General features: G+C 36.6%; 1 protein-coding gene across 2 annotated transcripts in view; it reads left to right on the top strand.

Moving 5' to 3' along the window:
- Nucleotides 1-26006, top strand: part of IQUB (IQ motif and ubiquitin domain containing) — a 75887-nt gene extending 49881 nt beyond the window's left edge. Inside the window, exons 9-13 of one of the 2 annotated variants that reach the window (XM_025291448.3) lie at nucleotides 6725-6895; nucleotides 11654-11830; nucleotides 18960-19208; nucleotides 20483-20668; nucleotides 25624-26006. In XM_025291448.3, coding sequence (XP_025147233.3) covers nucleotides 6725-6895; nucleotides 11654-11830; nucleotides 18960-19208; nucleotides 20483-20668; nucleotides 25624-25806 — 966 coding nt within the window. In that variant the 3' untranslated portion in view covers nucleotides 25807-26006. The remainder of the gene's footprint in view (nucleotides 1-6724; nucleotides 6896-11653; nucleotides 11831-18959; nucleotides 19209-20482; nucleotides 20669-25623) is intronic. The other variant, XM_044946834.2, reaches the window with a different exon arrangement.
- Nucleotides 26007-26644: the final 638 nt, after the last annotated feature.

Raw genomic sequence — 26644 nt, 5'->3', positions numbered from 1 at the left:
TTGTGCTTCCTCCAACCCAGGATTTCTCATGAAGTACTCTGCATAGAAGTTAAATAAGCAGGGTGACAATATACAGCCTTGATGTACTCCTTTTCCTATTTGGAACCAGTCTGTTGTTCCATGTCCAGTTCTACCTGTTGCTTCCTGACCTGCATATAGGTTTCTCAAGAGGCAGGTCAGGTGGTGTGGTATTCCCATCTCTTGAAGAATTTTCCACAGTTTATTGTGATCCACACAGTCAAAGGCTTTGGCATAGTCAATAAAGCAGAAATAGATGTTTTTCTGGAACTCTCTTGCTTTTTCAGTGATCCAGCAAATGTTGGCAATTTGATCTCTGGTTCCTCTGCCTTTTCTAAAACCAGCTTCAACATCTGGAAGTTCACGGTTCACATATTGCTGAAGCCTGGCTTGGAGAATTTTGAGCATGTCTTTACTGGCGTGTGAGATGAGTGCAATTGTACGGTAGTTTGAGCATTCTTTGGCATTGCCTTTCTTTGGGATTGGAATGAAAACTGACCTTTTCCAGTCCTGTGGCCACTGCTGAGTTTTCCAAATTTGCTGGCATATTGAGTGCAGCACTTTGACAGCATCATCTTTCAGGATTTGAAATAGCTCAACTGGAATTCCATCACCTCCACTAGCTTTGTTCGTAGTGATGCTTTCTAAGGCCCACTTGACTTCACATTCCAGGATGTCTGGCTGTAGGTGAGTGATCACACCATTGTGATTATCTGAGTCATGAAGATCTTATTTGTACAGTTCTTCTGTGTACTCTTGCCACCTCTTCTTAGTATAGTCTGCTTCTGTTAGGTCCATAGCATTTCTGTCCTTTATTGAGCCTATCTTTGCATGAAATGTTCCCTTGGTATCTCTAATTTTCTTGAAGAGATCTCTAGTCTTTCCCATTCTGTTGTTTTCCTCTATTTCTTTGCATTGATTGCTGAGGAAGGCTTTCTTATCTCTTCTTGCTATTCTTTGGAACTCTGCATTCAAATGGGAATATCTTTCCTTTTCTCCTTTGCTTTTCCTTCTCTTCTTTTCACAGCTATTTGTAAGGCCTCCTCAGATAGCCATTTTGCTTTTTTGCATTTCTTTTCCATGGGGATGGTCTTAATCTCTCTCTCCTGTACAATGTCACAAACCTCTGTCCATAGTTCATCAGGCACTCTGTCTATCAGATCTAGTCCCTTAAATCTATTTCTCACTTCCACTGTATTATCATAAGGGATTTGATTTAGGTCATACCTGAATGGTCTAGTGGTTTTCCCTACTTTCTTCAATTTAATTCTGAATTTGGCAACAAGGAGTTCATGATCTGAGCTTCTGGAGCCAGTTGATGATGGTTACTCCTGTTGTCAAGTATAGCTAAGAAATTCTTTAAATTTCTCCAAAAAAGATGAGATGGGGACATTTTGTTCATGAGAATTCCTGTGAAGAAGATGTTATTTTGTTGTCGTTTTTTTTTTGTTGTTGTTGTTTGGTAAATATGTTGATTAGTTTGAGTGTAACATCTGAGACCCTCAATGATCCTGAGTATAGGAAGAATTGCTAGATAATTGTGCCAGAAACATGGAGGTCTTTGAGTGTTGCTGGAGAGATAGGAAGGGGAGAACACAGTTAGAAGTCAGTGGGGCACAGTGTGGCTTCTGTAATTTCATTAATTATATCACTAACAGAAGTATTTAGTGCAAGAGGATTCTTTTTTTTTTTAATGTAAGAGGAAAAGGAACAAGAGAAATGACTAGGCCTTAACATCCAGACTGCTTCAGGGCAACACACAAAGGTGCAAGATCAGAAGATTGCAAAAGGGATGAAAAAGTTGGCCACAAGAACCTGTAGAAATCACGAAAAAGGTTTTTTGTGGATTGGAGGTTTTAGAATTGGGGTCCTGAACCTATGGTTACCCCAGCTGATAAACCACTTAATCTCACCAATCTCCAGGCTAAGATTCAGAAGAAATGGACGTTTTAGCTGATATAAGAGAATTTTGCCTCAGTTTTGACCAAAATGTTACACAGGGCAAGAAGAACACAACCATGGACTGGAACAACTACACTTGAAGTCAATCCTCATTCGATGAGATAATATAATTCATCCACTCTCTAAAAATATTGACTAATGGTGGCTTTTGGCCTGCTTTTAACCTCCTATAGTAAATTGTGAAATCTTTGTTATTCTAACACAAAATTAATTTAAATAACCTTTTTGTATATGGTGCCGTAATGAACATCGTAGAAAACAGTTAAGGTAGATTTTATAGTTAGTCCTTTGTTATAAATTCTTTTTTTTTGTTATAAATTCTAATACCAGTTCTCTTCCTTTTCATGCCTGTCTCTTCCCACCTGACCCTACTCATGCCTGGCAATGTCTCTAATAAGTATTCAGGAGGAGTCAGCACTGATTTCATAAAATTTGAAGTAACTTATTCTATAGGTGTTTTTGATTGCTAAGAAAAAAATAGCTTGAATTAATCCTTAAGGCTAGACCATTTTGAAATGTGAATACTAACAACCAGGGCCATGATGTGGATTTTAAGATCCACATTTAGTGCCATAACATATGGATATATAAAGAGAATATTTACTTTCCTATAAGTTGGAAATAACTTTGGAAAATAAAATATCATGGTTTGGTTGTAGTTTAATTTCAATGTGTCTAAGTGTTATATAGTATATTGAATTAATAGTTATATTTTGTCAAGGACACAGAATTTCTCTTGAGTAATGAATGATTGTTGTTTTGAATTAGTCCAATAAAAGCACTGAACTAATCAGTTATTAGGGGTTCTATACTAAGCCTATATTCTCCATAAAAGGGTTAATCTATTTAGCCCTTTAAGATTTTTGAAGCATTATTTAAACAGTCTAATTTTATCCTATCAAACATGACAGCCACAGGTTGTCAAATGTTAAAAACTCACAAATTGACAGAGGTGAAGAAATTCAGATCAAGAAATTTTAAAGAAAAATCATCAACTAGTTTCTAATATATCTTGGGTGCTGCTTATCCAAACTGTGTAAAGAGACAATTTGAATTTGAATTTCTGCAAGAGGTTTTCCCTGGGGTCAAGGCCATTTATTTCTTTGAATCTCTTTGATTCACATACCGTGTCTCACAATCACAAGCTAAAAAGCTGCAGTCTGTGTTAGCTGTGTCATTTAGTTTTGTTTTTCTCCTTACTCAGGTGGCCAGCAGCTAATGGGATGGAAAAATGCAACCCGCTCTTGCCTCTCTCTCAGCACCACAGTACACAGGGGTGTCCACCGTGGATGAACAAAATCCCTTGGCTGTGTAAAAGCAAAGTTGATCACTACCCAGTAGCTCTGGGGGTTAGTGTTATTCTTAATGTGTGCCCTGAGGGACTAGAGTATTAATTTAGGGAAAAATAAAGGCCTCCTCTCATAGTGTAGCCATTTCTTCTCTTTGGTGGAAGCTTGCTGCTCTCAGGGTTTTTGTTATCTCACCACCTGCCCGTCCTCAAAGTGTGTCTTCCTGCTGTTCTTCCGTTTCTCTCCTCCAGAATCTATGCTGTCTCATCTGTTGGCACCTAAATGGAATTTATTATGTTCTTGTTTTCTGAAGCAATTTAAGAACATGACTATTGTACATCTGTTATTACAGCCACAACATTCAAAGGAAGAAAAAAATAGAAAAGAGAAGTAAGCAAAGTTGACATTTTCCTGCATCAGAGTAATACAAAAAAATACCTTAAAGACTGAAATCAAAAAAGCTTAGACTTGAAGACCACGTTATCCGTGTTGACAGTAATATATCCAAGTAGCAAAACAACTTTGCCAAACAGATTTTTTTTTTTTAATATCTTTTCAGTGTTGACACTAGGGAACTCAAACTCTGAATCTAGAACTCTTTGATTGTATCACTCAGTTTACTTTTAATCTGGCTAATTCTTAGTTATTCTTCAGTATTATCTTAGATATTATTTTCTTTTCACCAGTTAAGTGCTTCATATCAACTTGAAGTTACCTGTTTACCTGCATCAGAAGCATAATCAACTTTTATTTCAATTATTTTAAAATTTTTCTATGCCCTTAGACTGGAGTTCATGAAATTGGAATTTATCTACTTGCTACCTAGTACATGGAATAATATACAGTAAACACAGTAAATATTTCTTGAATGAATGAGTGAATATTGTAGGCCCTGTGAAATACATACAACTACATAAGAAATTTATTTCTTATAGTCTGTAAGGAGAAATAGAATTAGCAAGCAAAATAATTATAGAACTATTTGGACCCAAATTGCATTTCCTGGAGTTATTGAAATATAGATACTGCATGTTCTGTGTGTGTGTTTGTGTGTTTGTTTTTAACGAATACAATAGAACTTTGGGTAGTAGTGATTTCAGTGGTTTCATACCACCATGGTTAAGAATCTTTACAAAAAAGTTAGGATTTAAGTTAAAAATTGAAGGGTAGAAAGGATTTGATGTTGAATATATTTGGAAAAAATACAAGGTATTACTATATTGTAGTATCTTAAATGGGACCAAAAACTTGGAGGAAAGGTAGAATTAAACCAACACCACAGCTTAGAAGAACCACAATAGAGTAGATGAACTAAGCATTTCATTAAAAGGTTATTGCACTTGGATTATTACAAATGAAATAACTTATCAGCCTGCAGAGCTGAAGGTATTGTTCACATTTCTGGAAGAAAAGAAAAGAAATTACATTTAATAGCATTTCCCTGAGGAAAACTCTGCAGATTAAGGTTTTAGACTTTAGAAGATTGCTATATGAAATGTAGCCTAAGATTGCTTATTCCTTAGAAGTTTCAAAAAGAGCTTTGCAATAAATATTACATTTCAATAACACTCTGAGATCTACCCCAAACAAGAGTATATCCATGAAAACAATATATTTTAAAATTTCCAAGTGATAATAATTAAATCATAAAATATTTTTATTGAGCTATTTCCCTCTTATAATCTTAATAAATCTTATTAATTCTATCAGTCTGCTAATTAACTTTACACTATTTAATATTATATTTATGCTCTAAAAATAGAAATTAATCAGAGAGCTGCAGCTTTTCATTTGCTAGATTAAAACTAGAACTGAGGATCTAAAGTTTCTAATGAAGATTCCTAGCTCTGTTCAACATCCACTTTATCTTTGATCAGAAAATGATGCCATTACTTTGAAAACATATGAAATACATTTGTTGTTAAATAGTAGTTTGGTAGTTTTCACTGTAGTTGAGATAATATGAAATGTAAAAAAAAGGTAAATTGAGGCTGTAACTAAAAATTCCTCATACTGTTGTCATACTAAATAAATATAGGCTTGTATAGTTTCTCTATCTGGCTATTCTACATTCCTGATGATTTGTTCCAATATGTGGGCTTCTCTTTAAGCTTTAAACTGTATCAAATTTGAGATTGAAATGCTTGCAAGTATGGCATAAATTGAACTACAGGTCTCCCAAGCCTCAAATTATTAGTCTACAAAAAATACAGCATTGAATGATTAGAAGTCCTGATCAACGTAGTCACCTTTTTGATAAATTATAATCAGGGAGAGAAACCCAGCAGCTTTATACCTTAAAGTAGAAGAGTCGCTGAGTTTTCACTGTGCTCTTTCTAGGTCAGCAAATCTTCTCTTAAAGTTTTGGGAGTCTCGGCAGGAGGGAACAATGGCACTGGCAAACATAGCCTTTAAATATTCTGTTGGCGTCCCGAGTCAGCTAGGACTCACTATTTCCTGCCTCTGAATTCTTAGAGTGGGACTCCCTATATGAGCTTCAGGACAAATTAACTCCATCTTTGACCCTCAGTTCAGGAGGTGGGCTAGGTTGAGATGCACCAAGCCAGATCTGGAAATAGAAACTGAGAATCTTACTGATCATCAGGAAGGCAGGGGCCAAAGCACTGCTAAGATAGCTAAATACAGATGTTTTACTGTGGACATCTGCTTTGTAAAGAGCTGTGAACTTGTTATGGATTTATTTTTATGGGAAACAGAACTATAACTGAGTTCCATTTCACTATAGTTGTAGGTCTGACACACTGAGGATTGTAACAATTGTTCCACAAAGGTTTTTCTCAATTGTCGAGGCACATTCATCCAATTCAATATAATTGAACCAAGTAGATTATCTTTTTAGCATTCTAAACAGCATGTTTTTCCCAAGGGGCTAATGAGTTATTTCACAAATCCATCAAGCTAACCATCATGCTTTGTTGTTGTTTAGTCACTCAGTTGCGTCCAACACTTTTGCAACCCTATGGACTGTAGCCCACCAGGCTGCTCCATCTATGGCATTTCCTAGGCATGAGTACTAGTGTGGGTTGCCATTTCCTCCTCCAGGGCATCTTCCAGACCCAGGGATCGAACCTGAGCCTCCTGTGTCTCCTATGTTAGCAGGCGGATTCTTTACCACTGAGCTACCAGGGAAACCCAGTGATCATACTAGTTAGTACAAATTAGTAGCAAATTCTGAATCTTGAGAAAATATTTGCACTTCTATAGACTGAAGCTCTCTGATATTTTTTCCCCTAAATTGTTTTACTTTCCCGTGGTCTACAAATTCTTTAATTAATTTTCTAATTAGAGCCGACTTAGTGACTGAACAACAAAGTTTTAGTGATATTTTTATTCATAAAGCACCCAATAATAAGGTTAACTTACAGTAGACAGAATAAAATTATTTTTGAAACTTTAATTTACTGATAGTTATAAACATAATATTATTTTTTAAGTGTTCAGCTCCAAAGACATGGAGAAGATTTGATGGCAAAATAATTGACATGGATACACAATTTACCATCAGAGCCAGAGAGCTGCAAAACATCTATAACTGCATCATGCTGAAGAATGTCTCTCAAGATGAAAGGCTGGATGTACTCTTAACGCTTAAACATACAGTAAAGGTACATTAACTTTCTCTTAGTTTTTGGGTGTCACATCATCAGTAAAAATATTGAATACTAATATAAATAAGATGTTTTCTATTAAGTAATTATAAAGATAATAAATTATTAATTTTATTTTGTCAGCAATATATCATTTGGGTACAATTTGGGGAGGATATAGTTTATGCATTAGTATTTATCTTAAAGTTCTCAAACTATGTATTATGGTACATACTAATGTAAATATCACACAGTGAATAGTCTAAATATAAATGTCTCTCTAATGAATGCAGATATATATAACATGAGATTAACACTCAATAAAACAGAAATTATTGTCTATATATTTTGACACGTGATGAAAATTTTATTTTTATCCATTTTAAAGCAGCATTTGTATAAGTATTTTTATTTCTTTTTCCTTATCAGTTATTGACTTAAGGCACATTAAGTAGTTGAGTAAATGGTTCTGATTGGAAGGTCAGTCTCCATAGTTCTTTCACATTACTGCCCATCTTGAAAGCAAAGGCATGAACTCAAGTAGGTATTGGCTGCGTTTTCAAAGATGTATGTCTCGTAACTATGTCTTTGAAGTTAGAGATGGTTAGGAGGAGAGGGAGAAGCAGTAGGTTCAGAGGTAGGAAATAAACATGATATCTCTAGAGCGCAATAAAATGACCAGACTGGAAAAAAGAAAGTTCTGGTAGGGAGTACAGTAGAAATCCTCTTACCTGATGTAATTAGGACCATTAGCTGGTTAATTAAGAGTGTCAGAGGATAGACTCATAAAAGATAAGTTGTGCATATCTTAATACATTTAACCTAACATAACCACACACATATTTACTGAATGATATTTGATGAGGGATCAAGGCCTTTAAGCATAACTCAAATTCTGATTCTATTTATTGTGGCTGTACAACCTTAGATAAGTTATTGAATATTTCTGAAACTATTGTTATCTGTAAAATTAGTTGCTTTGAGGATATAAATATATACCTGTGTATATACTTGTACATACATCTGTATATACAATATAAAATATATAATTTGTATGTCTCAATATTTACAAATAGGGAGCCCTCAATAAATAAGAGGTATTATTTTGATGACAATTGCTCATACAGACCAGTGAATCTTGAACTTGAATATACATTAGAATCATCTGGACAGCTTGAAAGAGATAAAGAGTTATACAGAGAAATGGGGAGAGAGAATATGAGAATAAATTAATAGGAATGATATCTAGACCCCATTTCAGAACAGGTCAATCAGATCCTCAAGTGTGATAGCAATGTTAAGATTTTTTAAAATCATTCCAGGTCATTATAATGTGCTCTCAAAGACCACCAATGCAGATTCTTTTATTAGCCATACCAAGTATGCATTAAAAAAGAAGAACATTATTTTATAATTGCTGACTTTACCTTCTGATTCCTGCCTTCAAACTATGTTTCTTGTAGTCCCTCTTGGGAAGTTGGAGCAACTTAATTCTATTTGATTACTTCTAAATACTTCTACTTTAATCACTTAACTCTTATTTGGCCTTTCTTATTCAATGATTTCAAGTATTTTATTTAAAATGATTGTGAATTATATAAATGTACAGAAATAAACATATCAAGTATATATCTGCAAATGTAAAACTACCAACCCTGTTGCCACCCCCCTGGGCCCAAAACAGGACTTTGTCAGCATCTTCCTTTCTCTTCATATTTTCAATTTACCTTCTCATCCTCTAAAAATAATTACCATGCTTTCTTTTTCATTTTTTTAAAAAAATGTTGTTTATTTATTTATTTATAGTTGCTCTGGATCTTTGTTGCTACATGTAGGCTTTCTTTAGTTGCGGCAAGTGGGAGATACACTCTAGTTGAGGTGTGCAGGCTTCTCATTACGGTGACTTCTTTTGTTGAGGAACATAAGCTCTAAGTGTGTGGGCGTACTTGCCCTGCAATTTGTGGAATCCATCTGGACCAAGGATCAAGCCAGTGTCCCCTGAATTGGCAGGCAGATTCTCAACTACTGGACAACCAGAGAAATCCCATACTTACTTTTCATGGTAGTCATTTCCTTGATTTTTCTTCATAGTTACCAAACAGTAGAATGGGAAAGACTAGAGATCTTTTCAAGAAAATTAGAGATACCAAGGGAACATTTCATGCAAAGATGGATACAGTAAAGGACAGAAATAGTATGGACTTAACAGAAGCAGAAGATATTAAGAAGAGGTGGCAAGAATACACAGAAGAACTGTACAAAAAAGGTCTTCATGACCCAGATAATCACAATGGTGTGATCACTGACCTAGAGCCAGACATCCTGGAATGTGAAGTCAAGTGGGCCTTAGGAAGCATCACTAGGAACAAAACTAGTGGAGGTTATGGAATTCCAGTTGAGCTATTTCAAATCCTGAAAGATGATTCTGTGAAAGTGCTGCACACAATATGCCAGCAAATTTGGAAAACTCAGCAGTGGCCACAGGACTGGAAAAGGTCAGTTTTCATTCCAATCCCAAAGAAAGGCAATGCAAAGAATGTTCAAACTACCACACAATTGCACTCATCTCACACGCTAGTAAAGTAATGCTCAAAATTCTCCAAGCCAGGCTTCAGCAATACATGAACTTTGAACTTCCAGATGTTCAAGCTGGTTTTAGAAAAGGCAGAACCAGAGATCAAATTGCCAACATCGGCTAGATCATTGAAAAAGCAAGAGAGTTCCAGAAAAACATCTATTTCTGCTTTATTGACTATGCCAAAGCTTTTGACTGTGTGGATCATAATAAATGTGGAAAATTCTGAAAGAGATGGGACTACCAGACCACCTGACCTGCCTTTTGAGAAACCTGTATGCAGGTCAGGAAGCAACAGTTAGAACTGGACATGGAACAACAGACTGGTTCCAAATAGGAAAAGGAGTACATCAAGGCTGTATATTGTCACCCTGCTTATTTAACTGATATGCAGAGTACATCAAGAGAAATGCTGGCCTGGAAGAAGCACAAGCTGGAATCAAGATTGCCGGGAGAAATATCAATAACCTCAGATATGCAGATGACACCACTCTTATGGCAGAAAGTGAATATGCAGATGACACCACTCTTATGGCAGAAAGTGAAGAACTAAAGAGCCTCTTGATGAAAGTGAAAGAGGAGAGTGAAAAAGTTGGCTTAAAGGTCAACATTCAGAAAACTAAGACCATGGCATCCAGTCCCATCACTGCATGGCAAATAGAAGGGGAAACAGTGGCTGACTTTATTTTTTGGGGCTCCAAAATCACTGCAGATGGTGATTGCAGCCATGAAATTAAAAGATGCTTGCTCCTTGGAAGAAAAGCTATGACCAATTTAGACAGCATATTAAGAAGCAGAGACATTACTTTGTCAATAAAGGTCCATCTAGTCAAAGCTGTGGTTTTTCCAGTAGTCATGTATGGATGTGAGAGTTGGATTATAAAGAAAGCTGAGCGCCAAATAATTGATGCTTTTGAACTGTAGTTTTTGAGAAGACTCTTGAGAGTCCCTTGGACTGCAAGGAGATCCAACCAGTCCATCCTAAAGGAGATCAATCCTGGGTGTTCATTGGAAGAACTGATGTTGAAACTGAAACTCCAGTACTTTGGCCACCTAATGCGAAGAACTGACTCATTTGAAAAGACCCTGATGCTGGGAAAGATTGAGGGCAGGAGGAGAAGGGGATGACAGAGGATGAGATGGTTGGATGCCATCATCAACTCAATGGACATGAGTTTGGGTAAAGTCCGGGAGTTGGTGATGGACAGGGAGGCCCAGTGTGCTGTGATTCATGGGATCGCAAAGAGTCAGACACGACTAGCGACTAAACTGAACTGATACATCTCTAAGTAATATACTGTAGTGTTGCTTATTTTTGAATTTTATTTAAATGCAATGAGACAGTAAGTATTATTTTGTGCCTTGCTTCATTTGCTAAACATTAATTGGTAAGATTTAAATTTGTTATTGTATATAACTCTGGTTAATTCATTTCTGTATATTAGATAATACTTTATTGTATGAGCCAAAAGTGTTAATTACTCACAGTCACTCAGTTGTGTCTGAGTCTTTGCGAACCCATGGACTGTAGCCCATCAGGCTTCTCTATTCATGTAATTCTCCATGCAGAAAAACTGGAATGGGTAGCCATTCCCTTCTCCGTGCGATCTTCCTGACCCAAGGATTGAACCTGGGTCTCCTGTGTTGTAGTGGATTCTTTACTATCTGAGCCACCTACTTTTTCACTTATTTATGTGATCAATTTATTTATGGATATTTGGTTATTTCTGATTTTGAACTGGTTTGAACAATGACTCCGTGCACATTTCTTTAAAGCACTTTAGTAGAATTGCTGGGTTGTAGATTATGGATATCTTAAATTCCAGTAGATAATGTCAATTTCTTTTCCAAATTAGTGGTATCCATCTATACTTATGGGATTTCCTGGTGGTTCAGCTGATAAAGAATCCACCTGCAATGTGAGAGACCTGGGCTCAATCCCTGGATTGGAAAGATCCCCTGGAGAAGCGAACAGCTACCCACTCCAGTATTCTGGCCTGGAGAATTCCATGGAGTATCCATGGGGTTGCAAAGAGTTGGACATGATTGAGTGACTTTCACTTTCACTTTCATCTATACTTACATTAGCAATCGTTCATTACTTTTGGAATCTAGATTTAGCTTGTTTGGGTGATAACTTTAAAAGCTAACTTGATGATATTTAATGTTCTATACAAAATATGTGTGTGTATTTTACACAGGAACATGAATGTAAACTGACTCAGGAAATCCTGGAATTGATTGACAGGGAGGTTGACCTTATGATGAGAGGAGTCAAACATCAGAATCTTGAAGGACTCAGAAAAAGGATTGCAACACTCTTTTTTCATTACATCAAAACACCTCTGTTTAATCCAGAAGTTGCAAGACACCTTAAGGTACTCTACCTTTTTTCCCCCCTGTATTCCTTTATTAGAATTCTATGCTTGGAGGAGCCTGGTGCAGGCTACTGTCCATGGGGTAGCAAAGAGTCAGATATGACTGAGCGACTTCACTTTTCATGCTATAGTAAAATGAGGTATATTCAAATTTTCTTTAGTACTTTACTAGGGGTCCATGTGGAAGATCATCTTATTGATGAAATTTTCTTTGAATGATATTTTTTATGTTGATAAATGAACCATTTAACGTTTTCTGTTTGTATTTCCAACCTTGAATTCTCTCTTACTCTCTGGATCAAGTGTCCAGTTGAATACTGTACTATATTGAATACCTCACAATCTCACACACCTTCCAGCTTTTGCACATTCTGTTGCTTCCACCTGGAATGTTGTCCCTGACTTTACCCAGCCAGCTCCTCTTTATTTTTTAGGACTCAGTTCACATGTACTCTTCTTCATTAGGCCTCAGAGAGAGTTAAACTCTTCATTTCTGAGATTCTACATGCACCTTTGTGTTCCTTTATAATACTTACCACATAGTTATAATTATTACTGAAGTGATTCACATAGATATCCTGCAAGAACTTCAAATGTAATATTTATTTGAATTAAATTACTTTTTCCAACTCCAATATGCTTAGCCATCTTTGGAGATTTTTCTTTCTCAAAGCTTTGCTGTCTTACTTTGCAAGACTATTTAAAACACCTTTAGTAAATTTTTTGAGGGGCTTGTTAAAGAGTTTGAAATATTAATAGTGTTGTTCCAATGAGTATTTTTAGAGTAATAATCTCTAATAATTTGAGAAGCTGACCAAACATCTATTTTTCTTAACATAAGCAAAAATCTCAGTAGAATCTTTTAGAAAAAGTAAAATTGTTTGATTTTTATATTGTTTCTTTTAATGAATTTTTGAAACTTAATTATATTTCAGGAGAACTTTAAAATATAACAAAAGTCCAAGAGAAAAGTTGACCATCAAATTATTTATCATTGTTCTATTTTTCCAAACTACTTTTTAGTCTTCTATGGACTAACACAATTTTCATATGCTCACGGCAGTATAATAGAATTCAGTGTTCTATACATTCACATAACATTATACCATTTTATTCACTTTTTAAATTTATCTTTGGTAAAATCCAATGTTTTTGATAAGTTTTGACAAATACAGTGTTGTGTAATCAACAGCCAATAGCACAATCAAGATAAAATAGTCTTTTCACCTCCCTGAAATTCCCTCATTATGCTACTTTATAATCAGTCCCCCAGGATGCCTAACCCTTGGCAAACACTGTTCAGCATTTTATTTCTGTAGTTATACCTAACCCTGTCCTATAAATGGAATCGTATGATATGTACAAGCATACCATGTTTTATTGCACTTCACTTTATTGAACTTTGCAGATGCTGTTTTTCTTTCTTCCTTTTTTAAAAATAAATTGAAGATTGTGGCAACCCTTCATTGAGCAAATCTATTGGCACAATTTTTCCAACAGCTTTTGCTCACTTTGTGTCTCTGTGTCACATTTTGGTAATTCTTAGAATGTTTCACACTTTCTCATGTTTATTAAGTTTGTTACAGTGATTTGTGGTTGTTGATCTTTGATGTTGCTATTGTAATTGTTTTGGGACATCATAAACCTTGCCCATATAAGACAGAAAATTTAACTGATGTGTGTATTCTGATTGCTGTACCAACTGGTGGTGCTTCCTTCTCTCTTCCTCTTCTCAGTTCAGTTCAGTTGCTCAGTCGTGTCCAATTCTTTGCGACCCCATGAATTGCAGCACACCAGGCCTCCTCCTCAGACAACCCCTATTCCTTGAGACACAACATTATTGAAAATTAGGCAAGTTAATAACCTTAGAAAAGCCTTTTATGGTTTAAGTGAAAAGAAGAGTTGCACACCTTTACCTTTAAATCAAAAGCTGGAAATGATTAAACTTAATGAGAATAGGCCAAAAGCTAAGCCTCTTGCACCAGTTAGCCAACTTGTGAATGCAAAGGACAAGTTCTTGAAGGAAATTAAAAGTGCTTCTCCAGTGAACACATGAGTGATAAGAAATTGAAACAGCCCTGTTGCTGGTGTGGAGAGAGTTTGAGTCGTCTGGATAGAAGATCAGACCTACCATAACATTTCCATAAGCCAAAGCCTGGTCCAGAGCAAGGCCCTAATGCTCTTCATTTTCTTGAAGGCTGAGAGAGGTAAGAAAGCTGCAGTAGAAAAGTTTGAAGCTCACAGCAGTTGGTTCATGAGATTTAGGGAAAAGAGCTCTCCATAACATAAACGTAGAAGCAACAAGTTATCCAGAAGATCTTGCCAAGATAATTAATGAAGATGGCTACACTACACAATAGATTTTTAGCATAGATGAAATGGCCTTATACTGGAAGAAGATGATATCTAGGACTTTCATAGCTAGAGAGAAGTCAAATTCCTAGCTTCAAAGCCTTAAAGGACAGACTGACTCTCTCAGCTAATGCAGCTGGTGACTTTAAGTTTAAGCCAGTGCTCATTTACTATTCTGAAAATACTAGGGGCCCTTAAGATTTATTACCAAGCTGTTCTGCTTGTGCTCTGTAAATGGAACAACAAAAGTTTATATAACAGCACATCTTTTTCCAACCATGGTTTAGTTAATGTTAATATTTTAAGCACACTGTTGAGACTTACTGCTCAAAAAAGAAAAAAAAAAAAAAAAAGATTCCATTCAAAACAAAAAGAGAAAAGCAACTAGTAGCGTACAAGGAAACTCTTAAGACTATCAGCTGACTTTTCAACAGAAACTTTGCAGGCCGAAAAGGTTTGGCATAATATATTCAAAGTGAGAAAAGGGGAAAAAAAACCTACCATCAAGAATATTCTACCTGGCAAGGCTATCATTCAGATTTGAAAGAGAGATAGAATTTTACTAACAACCAAAGCTTAAATAATTCAGCATCACTAAACCACCTGTACAAGAAATTTTAAAGGACTACTCTAAGCAGAAAAGACTATAGCTAGAAATAAGAAAATTATGAAAGCAAAGATCTTATTAGTAAAGGCAAACATACAGTAAAGATAGTAGATCAACCACTTAGACAACTAGTAGGAAGGTTAAAAGACAAAAGTAGTAAAATCATCTATCCACAATAAGTAATTGAAGGATACAAAAAACAAAAGATGTAAAATATAATGTCAGAAATATTAAAAATGGCATTGGTGGCTGGTGGAATTAAGATACAGGGATATTAGAACATGTTTGAACTTAAGGGAACATCAACTTAAAAATAATATATGTTGTTGTATATTAACCTCCTGGTAACCACAAGCCAAAACCTGTAATAGATATACACACAAAAGAGAAAATCCAAACATAACACTAAATAAAGTCATCAAATTATAAGAGGAAGAGAACAAAAGAAGAAAGGAGCAACAAAAACAATAATAAAAAACCATAAACCAACCAGAAAACAATAAACAAAATGGTTATAAGTACATCCCTATCAATAATTTCTTTAAATGTAAATGGACTAAATGCTCCAAATAAAAGATATAGAATGGCTGAATGGATAAAAAAATACAAGAGCGATGTATATGTTGCCTACAGGAGACTTTCTTCAGATCTAAAGAAACAGACAGACTGAGAGTGAAGGGATGGAAAAGGGTATTCCATGCAAATGAAAGCAAAAAGAAAACTGGAGTGCATGCTTAGTTGTGCTCATTTGCTCAGTCATGTCTGACTCTTTGTGACTCCATGGACTGTAGCCCGCCAGGCTCCTCTGTCCATGGGGATTCTCCAGGCAAGAATACTGGAGTGTGTTGCCATGCCCTCCTCCAGGGGATCTTCCCAACCCAGGGATCAAACCCAGGTCTCCTCCATTGCAGGTGGATTCTTTAATGTCTGAACCACCAGGGAAAAGATAGACTTTAAAACAAAGACTGTGCTAAGACAAAGAAGGACATTACATAATTATAAAGTGATCAATCCAACAAGAAGATAACAACTGTGAATATATATGTATCAAACCAGGATTAGCTAAATATATAAAGGAAATGCAACAAACATTAGGGAAAAAATTGACAGTAACACAATAATAGTAGGGAATTTTAACACCCCACTTCCATCAATGGACAGATCATTGAAACAGAAAATCAATAAGGAAACAGTGGCCTTAAATGACATTGTAGACCAAATGACTTAATAGATATATGTATATGAAACATCCCCTCCAAAAGCAGTGAAATACACAATCCTTTCAAGTGTTCATGGAACATTCTCCAGTATAGATCTCATGCTAGGCCACAAAACAAGTCTCAATAAATTTAAGAAGACTGAAATCTATCAATCATCTTTTCAAACCGTATGATAATAGAAATCAGCTACAAGAAAAAAAAAAACCTGCAAAAAACACAAACATTGGGAGGTTAAGCAATGTGCACTAAATGACCAATGGTTCACTGAATAAATCAAACATAAAATTTAAAAAAATACCTGGTGACAAATAAAAATGAAAAGATAATGATCCAAAATTAATGAGATGCAGTAAAAGCAGTTCTAAGAGGACAGTTGACAGTGATACAAACCTACTTCAGGAAATAAGAAAAGAATAAGCCACCTAACATTACACCTATGCAAACTAGAAAAAGAAGAACAAACAAAACACAAAATTAGTAGAAGAAAAGAAATAATACAAATCATAGCAGAAATAAATAAAATAGAGATTAATAATAAATCTAAGAGCTGGTTCTTTGAAAAGATAAATAAAATTAGACAGACTCATCAAGAAAAATAGAGGTACCAAGTCAATAAAATCAGAAATAAAAAAGGAAATAAAGTTACAACCAACACTACAGAAATACAGAGGATTATAAGAGATTTTACTATGAACAGTTTATACACCAATAAAGTAGACAAACTACAAGAGATAGATAAAATATTACAAATATACAGTCTCCCAAGAATGAATCTGGAAGAAATAGAAATAGTGAACAGACCAGTTACCAGTAATGAAATTGAATCAGTAATCAAAAATTCCCAACAAACAAAAGCTCATGACCAGACTGCTTCACAGGAAATGGTATTAAACATTTAAAGAAGAATTAGCATTTATCCTTCCCAAACTACTCCAAAAAGCTGAAGGGGAAAGAATATTTCCAAACTCACTCTTTGAGGACAGCATCACCATGATACTGAAACCAAAGACAACACAGAAAATTACACACAAATATCACGGATGAACATACATGCTTAAGTCCTCAACAAAAGGTCAGCAAACTGAATTCAACAACACACTAAAAGGATCATGCATCATGATCAAGAGAGACATCTCTGGGATGCAAGAATGTTTCAACACTGCAATTCAGTATCATATACCACATTAACAAATTGAAGAATGAAAATTATATGATCATTTCAATAGATGCAGGAAAAGTTTTGACAGTCTTCAATGTTTATTTGTGATTAAAATTTCTCAACAAAGTGGGTATAGAGGGAACACACCTCAACATAATAAAGGCCATATATGACAAACCTACAGCCAACAGGATACTCAATAGTAGAAAGCTGAAAGCATTTTCTCTATGATCAGGAACAAGAAAAGGATGCCCACTCTTGCCACTTTTATTCAACATGGTATTGGCAGTTCTCACCAAATCATTTTGTCAAATCATTGTGTAGAACATATGAAACTAACATAATATTGTACATCAACTATATATTTCGATACTTAAAAAATATAATAAATACAAGACCTTCCTGACCTGCATACAAATTTCTCAAGAGGCAGGTCAGGTGGTCTCACACATGAGGCACTCATCTCACACGCTAGTAAAGTAATGCTCAAAATTCTCCAAGTCAGGCTTCAGTAATATGTGAACCGTGAACTTCCTGATGTTCAATCTGGTTTTAGAAAAGGCAGAGGAACCAGAGATCAAATTGCCAACATCCGCTGGATCATGGAAAAAGCAAGAGAGTTCCAGAAAAACATCTATTTCTGCTTTATTGACTATGCCAAAGCCTTTGACTGTGTGGATCACAATCAACTGTGGAAAATTCTGAAAGAGATGGGAATACCAGACCACCTGACCTGCCTTTTGAGAAATTTGTATGCAGATCAGGAAGCAACAGTTAGAACTGGACATGTAACAACAGACTGGTTCCAAATAGGGAAAGGAGTATGTCAAGGCTGTATATTGTCACCCTGTTTATTTAATTTATATGCAGAGTACATTCTGAGAAACGCTGGACTGGAAGAAGCACAAGCTGGAATCAAGATTGCTGGGAGAAATATCAATAAGCTCAGATATGCAGATGACACCACCCTTATGGCAGAAAGTGAAGGAACTAAAGAGCCTCTTGATGAAAGTGAAAGTGGAGAGTGAAAAAGTTGGCTTAAAGCTCAACATTTAGAAAACGAAGATCATGGCATCCGGTCCCATCACTTCATGGGAAATAGATGGGGAAACAGTGGAAACAGTGTCAGACTTTATTTTTCTGGGCTCCAAAATCACTTCAGATGGTGATTGCAGACATGAAATTAAAAGATGCTTACTCCTTGGAAGGAAAGTTATGACCAACCTAGATAGCATATTCAAAAGCAGAGACTACTTTGCCAACAAATGTTCATCTAGTCAAGGCTATGGTTTTTCCTGTGGTCATGTATGGATGTGAGAGTTGGACTGTGAAGAAGGCTGAGCGCCGAAGAATTGATGCTTTTGAACTGTGGTGTTGGAGAAGACTCTTGAGAGTCCCTTGGACTGCAAGGAGATCCAACCAGTCCATTCTGAAGGAGATCAGCCCTGGGATTTCTTTGGAAAGAATGATGCTAAAGCTGAAACTCCAGTACTTTGGCCACCTGATGGGAAGAGTTGACTCATTGGAAAAGACTCTGATGCTGGGAGGGATTGGGGGCAGGAGGAGAAGGGGATGACAGAGGATGAGATGGCTGGATGGCATCACTGACTTGATGGACATGAGTCTGAGTGAACTCCAGGAGTTGGTGATGGATAGGGAGGCCTGGCGTGCTGCAATTCATGGGGTTGCAAAGAGTCGGGCACGACTGAGCGACTGAACTGAACTGAAGATAAGTTAGCCCTTAACATTTGGCCTGGCTATTAAACTTTTCTTTCTTTTTTTTTTGTTTAGGTCCCTCAGGACCCATTGAAGTTCTATAAGAAAATTTACTTTTGCCACAGTTGCCAGCTGTATTTGCCTTCTGCAGAGTTTCTTGTATCATCCACCTCACACCGCATTTACCAATGTCGTCAGTGCATTAACCTTGACAATGAGAGTCGAAAACGAGAATCATATCTGAAGTACAAATGTTTACTTCAACGGCTCTACTGTTCAGAAGCTGATTATGAAGATGGTTCTGAAATTGCTTTCCTGATACAGGTATGATGAGTAAATGTTGCCAATCATGGATGAAACCTGTTCATTGATTTTACAGAAAAGATTTCTTCTTTCCCATCCAAGCCTTTAAAATAATGGTTCTTCTTCCTGTGTTTATTCTTTCTGAAGCTTGCCCCTCTGGCAGTCCTAAGTTTATATATGCAATCCTCTTGATAAAAAGTCATTTCAAGAGGTGTAGCTAATATGCTTTAAATTTTTAAAAAGTTTATAAGCAGTTATTTCATTTCCCCCCTTTCCCTCTTTTTTTTTTTCACTAAAACAATGATGTTTTTAATAACACTAACTGAATTGCTTATTCTTTTTCACATCTTAATTTCCTAATTTCTAAAATGGGAATAAAATGATCTGCAAATAACCCTGAGGATAAGCTGAAAGTTACTAATGAATTTTAGAAAGTACTTAATACCATATAAATGTAAGGTAAAATTAGCATGTTGGAAGAAATACACACTGCTTTCTCTGGATGCAGTCATGACTGTGAGATTGGTAACATAGTTTGGGCAGAGTGAGCAGAGATTGGGCTTCCCAGGTAGCTCAGTTGGTAAAGAATCCATCTGCATTGCTGGATACCCTGGTTCAATTCTCTGGTTGGGAAGATCCCCTGGAGAAAGGATAGGCTACCCACTCTAGTATTCTTGGGCTTCCTTGGTGGCTCAGCTGGTAAGTAATCCGCCTGCAATGCGGGAGGCCTGGGTTCGATCCCTGGGTTGGGAAGATCCCCTGGAGGAGGGCATGGCAACCTACTCCAGTATTCTTGCCTGGAGAATCCCCATGGACAGAGGATCCTGGTGGGCTACAGTCCATGAGGTCACAAAGAGCCAGACACAACTGAGCGACTAAGCACAGCACACACACATGGGGACTGAAAGGCTTCCCTGGTGGCTCAGTTGGTACAGAATCTGCCTACAATGCAGAAGATCTCCTGCAATGCAGCAGACCCAGGTTTGATCCCTGGATCAGGAAGATCCCCTGGAGAAGGAAATGGTGACCCACTCTAGTACTGTTGCCTGAAAATTTTCGTGGACAGAGGAGCTTGGTGGGCTAAGTCCATGGAGTCCCAGGAGTTAGACACAACTTAGTGACTAAACCACAACCACCACCATGTGTGCTGAAAACCTCATGAATAATGTTTCCCTTTAAAAAATACACTCAATTTGTTTTTTCAAGGAATATAATAATCTTAAAGAAATTTTATGGTTAGAATAAAATTTTATGTTTAGAATATTTTTATTTTAAAAATATGTCTTGACATGCAGCTACAAGATATACAGTACCTGACAGAGAATATCTGGGCATCCCAGTCTGTGCTCAGTGCTTGGAAGGATCTCAATGATCTGGTCATGGTTAGATGGGATAAGTCTGTGGAATGGTCTCCCTGGAACTGCATTCTTCTTACCAAAGATGAAGGTGTGACTCATCTCAAGCTAAAGAGTATTGAAGAGGTAAGAAAATCAATTTGTGACCTTAGTTTGATCACTGAAATTATTAGAAGTAACTTGACTGCCTTTTAGGGTTTCCCTGATAGCTTAGCTGGTAAAGAATCTACCCACAATGCAGGAGATCTGGGTTTGATTCCTCGGTTGGGAAGATCCCCTGGAGAAGGGAAAGGTTACCCACTCCACTATTCTGGCCTGGAGAATTTCATAAACTGTATAGTCCATGGGGTCGCAAAGGGTTGGACATGACTGAGCAACTTTCACTTTCACTTGACTGCCTTTTACTACATTCCATGCATAATTTGAATAGTTTCATTGGATTAAGCAACAGAGAACCCATGGATAACAGTAACAAATACCTGGATGGTATGTATGGCAGAGATTGAAATTTAAAGGAGGTTAAGGAACATAAGGGAGAAGGCAATGGCACCCCACTCCAGTGCTCTTGCCTGGAGAATCCCATGGATGGGGGAGCCTGGTGGGCTGCAGTCCATGGGGTTGCTGGGAGTCAGACATGACTGAGCGACTTCACTTTCACTTTTCACTTTCATTCATTGGAGAAGGAAATGGCAACCCACTCCACTATTCTTGCCTGGAGAATCCCAGGGACGGGGGAGCCTGGTGGGCTGCCGTCTATGGGGTCACACAGAGTCGGACACGACTGAAGTGACTTGGCAGCAGCTTGGCAGCAAGGCACATAAGAGATAAAGATAAGACATCTGGAAGTCTTACAAGTACCTAACATGAAACCACTCCCTCCTAATAATAGCAAGTTCAAGCACATTAGTACCACAGTAAATTTCACAAGATCCAGGGATATTGTTTAGTTTTTTGGTGTCTATATCTCTAATACTTATAACAGTGTCACAGAGTAGATAATTAATATGTATTTGTTGAGTGAATAGATGAATACTATCACCAGATAGGTATTATGGAACCTAGAATCTGTCCTTTGATTATTCTTCACAGGTCTGCCTAAAAGCATACTAACTTCTCAGATAAATTCTGTTCATAATTTTGTGTCCTAAATGGCAATCCTACTGATGGGGTGTAGTTCTGAGGCTTAATTTTTCATTTGCTTCCAACTATCTAGGAGTGGGGAAAGTGCTATAAAAATTAAACACCATTTAATTTCAGTAACTTACAAGATGCAATCTGTAAAACATTTTGATGAACAGAATTGATGGGTCCCTGATGAGTTCTCAGAAAGCTCCATTTGCACTAAGTAAACCTATGATCCCAACAGCTGATACTGAATCTCTGCTTCCCACTTATTAAATTGCTGTACTTATTTGATGCAAGATGTCAGCTAAGGGGAAAATAAAGAAATGACTTCAAACATAATAGTCATTTTGAATCGTGCTCTTCCCTGTAGGTGTTTTTACTGGGGAGGGGGAAGGTATAAAGAGGAGGAAGTAATTAAATTGTTCACTTTTTTGAATAATTTTCCAGTAGATGCCAGGATAAGAAAAATTTCACTCTAGGGACTGGAGTGAAGGGTAACAAACTGAAGCTGTGTTAAATATTATATTTAGTGAACTAAGCTGCCCCATAAATATTCAATCACTGGAAGCCTAGCCAATGCTAGCAGAATCATTTCATATAGGAACCATAGTGGAATTGAAGTTCATTCCCCAAGGTGATATTCCACTGCTTCTACAATTAATGCGCAAGCTCCCTTTGTGTATTTAATCAAGTTACTGCAGTATCAAATTAAATGTTTTATTCACATGCATTTCTAATTTCAGGATCTTATTGAATTTCTGTAAATAGAGCTCCATTTACACTAAGTAAGCCTAGTGTAAATAAAGAAGTGACTTCAAACATAGTTGTTATTTCAGACAAACTAAAATAAATTGCTGTTTTATGGTTTGGGACTGGTGTAATCTTTTAAGTATTAATATTCATCCTAGTTAAAGAACAGTTTATGTCTTGTGGCAAAATAAAGCATTTCCAGAATTTCCTAGATACACAGAGCTATTTGCTATCAAAGGGCTTCCCAGGTGGCACTAGTGGTAAAGAACCCGCCTGCCAGTCCAGGAGACATAGGAAAGGCAGGTTTGATCCCTGGGTTGGGAAAGTCCTCTGCAGGAGAAAATGGCAACCCACTCCAGTATTCCTGCCTGGAGAATCCCATGGATAGAGCCTGGTGAGCTACAGTCCATAGGGTCGCAAAGAGCCGGACACTACTGAAGTGGCTTAACACACATTTGCTATCTCATTGAGAAAAAAAATACTTAACAATTAAAATAATCTTGACTCCTACAGTCAGTCATGACACAAATTGTAGGGAAAGCATGGAGAAAGGCTTCTGTTCTCTGAACTGTATATGAGGCAGATCAGTTTCTCACAGTGTGTACACTAGCCAAAGTAGGAAAATGGTGGATTTAAAGTCAGGAGACCTGACCCAGTATTTCCCCATCTGTCACTGAGGATCCACAGGACATTAGGACCTACCTTCTTTGCTTTGTAAAATTTTATAAACGTTAGCTAAAAACATGAATCTGGTATAGAGGATTAGAGTGCTATGCTTAATTGCTCAGTCGGGTCTGACTCTTTGTGACCCCATGGACTGTAGCCTGCCAGGTTCCTCTATCCATGGGATTCTCCAGGCAAGAATGCTGGAGTGGATTGCCATTTCCTCCTCCAGGGGATTTTCCTAACCCAGGGATCGAACCCAGGTCTCCCTCATTGCAGGTGGACTCTTTACTGTCTAAGCCACCAGGCAAGTCACAGAGGGTAAGAGTAGCCTTAGCCTGAATTCTGACTCTATCACTTATGAGTTGCAAGAAGTTGGGCAAGTTTGTTACTGTCTCAATACCACAGTTTTCGCATATATAACATGGGGATAATGAATATTGGATATTTTTCCATATATTATTCTTTAAGAGTTACTTATTGTTCCTTTTATTGTATGTAACATAATGTGATATTCTCATCTTTAATGATTGGCTTTGTTTATGCACTTTGAAAATCTATAAAGTTATCTATGTGTATTGTTTAATGTTGTATTAATATTAATATAACATAAATGTGTCAGTATTCCTTGAATGAAATATGGACTAAGAAGTGCTGGGAGGAGGTTAGATGAGGTTTTTTTTGTTTTCTTTTTTTTGTCACACTGTGCAGCATGTGAGATCTTAGTTTCCTGACCAGGGATTGAACCCATGCCCCCTTGGAATGCCAGTGAACTCCCTAGGTGAATTTGTCTGTAGAGAAAAAATTTTTTTTATTAAAGTATAGTTGATTTATAACATTGTAGTTAGTTTCAAGTGTAAAACATGTTTCAATAGTTTTATAGATTATATTCTATTTAAAGTCATTATAAAACAATGGCTATATTTACCTATGCTGTATGATATATTCTTGTTGCTTATCTATTTATACAAAGTAGTTTGTGTTGCTTAATCTTATCTTGCCCCCACACCTTCCTTTTTCCCACTAGTAGTTACTAGTTTGTTCTCTGTATCTATGACTTGTTTCTGTTTTGTTTTGTTATATATATTTGCTTTATTTTTTGGATTTCACATGTAAGTGATAATATAAAGTATTTGTCTTTCTCTTTTTGACTTATTTCCCTAAGCATAATATTTTCTAGGTCCATCTGTGTTGCTAATGGTGGCTTTTCTTTCTTTTTTAATTGAGTATTATTCCATTGTGTATATGTATATATACCCTAGAGAGGAAACCTTAAAATAAGCCCAGGATACTTCTATGTAATGCTTTCTGTAAGAATGCTATGTCCTCTGGCTCCTTTTCTCCAGGGCTTTCTTTACCCTAACACTGTGGAAGCATCTTTAGGAAGGAAATAATCTGACCTTTCAGAAAACAAATTTTAGGAGGAGGCACAGGTAGTCTTTGTGATTTGGTTGAAAAGAAGAGTCAGGTAAAATTAATAAAGAAAATAAATGGTGTTTGTTAATTCAACCATAATTTGCTTTTGAATCTGAGGGTTACTATGATGAGTGCTTGAGGAAAAACAGAGAAATCTAATAGACACAATTCTTGACCATCTCAGTTGCATTTGAGCTTAGCTGTAAATAACAAATTAAGCAATTTGCAAGAAAGTTAATTTAACAAATTAACCAAATATGGGGCTGCTTTTCTTATATAACAGGAATCCAGAGTTTGGCAATGACAGGGTGGTTGTATGGTAGCTCTACAATGTTCTCAAAAATCCAGGCCCTCTAACTTCTTCCACAACCATATTTAAACTTTGGCTTTAATCCTAATGATTGTGTACTCTTAGAGATAGATAGCTACTTTATCTCCTGCAATATACCCACCTCCTAGATACAGCAAAAGCCTAAAGGTACTTGACAGGTGAGGCTTCCCACTCCCAAAGAGCTTCCCTGTAAGCTTTATCCAGTGACTTCTTTTTAAAAAATATACACATATACATATGTGTGTGTATATATATTCACATATATATATTTCTGCCATGTATATATATATGTGTGCATATATGTGTGTATGTATATATGCATATATATGTGTATATATATATATATATATATACACACACACACATATATGAAAGTGAAAGTCACTCAGCCATGTCCGACTCTTTGCACCATTCTCTAGGCCAGAATACTGGAGTGGGTAGCCTTTCCCTTGTCCAGGGAACCTTCCCAACTTTATTATCATGGAAGAGACTTGCAAGTAGATAGTGAAGTCCAAGGCAGAATGAATTAAATATTACATTTAAAAATATATGAAAGTTCTTGCAGGTATGGAAGAAGGAGGGGTTAATTTGGACTCAGGTCAGAGAGAAAATCTAGAAATACTTCCAGGTTTAAGTATCAAAAGCTGAGCCCTGTAAAATGATGGACAAAGTGAGGGGAAAAAAAGTTTCCTGAGCTGAAAGAACTGACAAGCAAAGGCACTGAGGCATAAAAGTGTTTTTGTTTGGCAAGATTTATCTGTGACATTTAATACAATCTGACTTTTTTTCTTTTCAGGGATATGAACCCTTGTTTATTCACAAGATCAAACACAAACACTTCCTGGCTAAGAACTATTTTTCTCAAATTCCACTACTGGCTTCATTTTTACTTGATGATGGTGAAGTAGAGGAAATCAGAAAGAAGCATCAGTCAGAACCAACAACTAAGATTTTAGAAGTCCACAGGCCTGGTCCTTAGAAGATCCAGGACTCTTTGTTTGATGATCAGAATTTTTGTCCACTGCTAATAGAGTAATACAGAGGTCACACAATACAGAAGTAGAATTTTATCCTTTTATTGATTTTAATTGTTATACTGTCGTAAGTTTTATGGAGAAAACATCCCCATTGCTCTACTGTTACTGTGAAATTTAAATATAATTTTGTTACTGAAATTAATATTTCAAAGAGAACATTTTATTTTTACTTTTTCTACATTAATGTATTTAAAGTTTCATGTACATCATATTAGAGGTAAAATCAATGTACAAACAATCAGAGAAGGGCAAGTACAAGACTGTGAGCATTCCTCTGTTGCCCTGGAGTAAGGCATCTGACTATATAGCACTTGCTCACAGTGATGGGAGACTGGAGGAGTACAACTGAGGTGGGGGAGCAACCAGAGCTGTTGGATCATACATGAGAAAGGGCTGCACCTCAATTTAGGGCTAGGAAAATAACCACAAAGAGTGAAAAAGATAGGCTCAACAGCAGAGAGACTTTCCTTAATAAAGTCAGGTCTTCTGGTAAATTCTTTTTCATCTCGCTGAAACTACAGCTGTCTTTTTATACAAATCTCCGAATATCCACAGCAGAAGGGGCGAGAGATGGCGTCAGGCTGGAGGGCAATCAGCAGGGAAGAAGTTCACTTGTGGCCTGCTATTACAGAACCCTGGTCTCAGGATACCTGAAAGCAACCAGCTAAGAAGTTAATTCCCCCTGCCTTTGAAGTAAAGTATCTGCATTCCTCTAGTTTATTACCTGATGAGCATGCCTCCCCTAGCCCACTAACAAATGAAAAACCACAGAAGGGGTTT

Source organism: Bubalus bubalis, chromosome 8 (assembly GCF_019923935.1).
Source record: "Bubalus bubalis isolate 160015118507 breed Murrah chromosome 8, NDDB_SH_1, whole genome shotgun sequence".
In the NCBI taxonomy this organism is placed as follows: domain Eukaryota; kingdom Metazoa; phylum Chordata; class Mammalia; order Artiodactyla; family Bovidae; genus Bubalus; species Bubalus bubalis.
The sequence above is the reverse complement of the archived record's forward strand: the minus strand, read 5'-3'. Positions and strand labels throughout refer to the sequence as shown.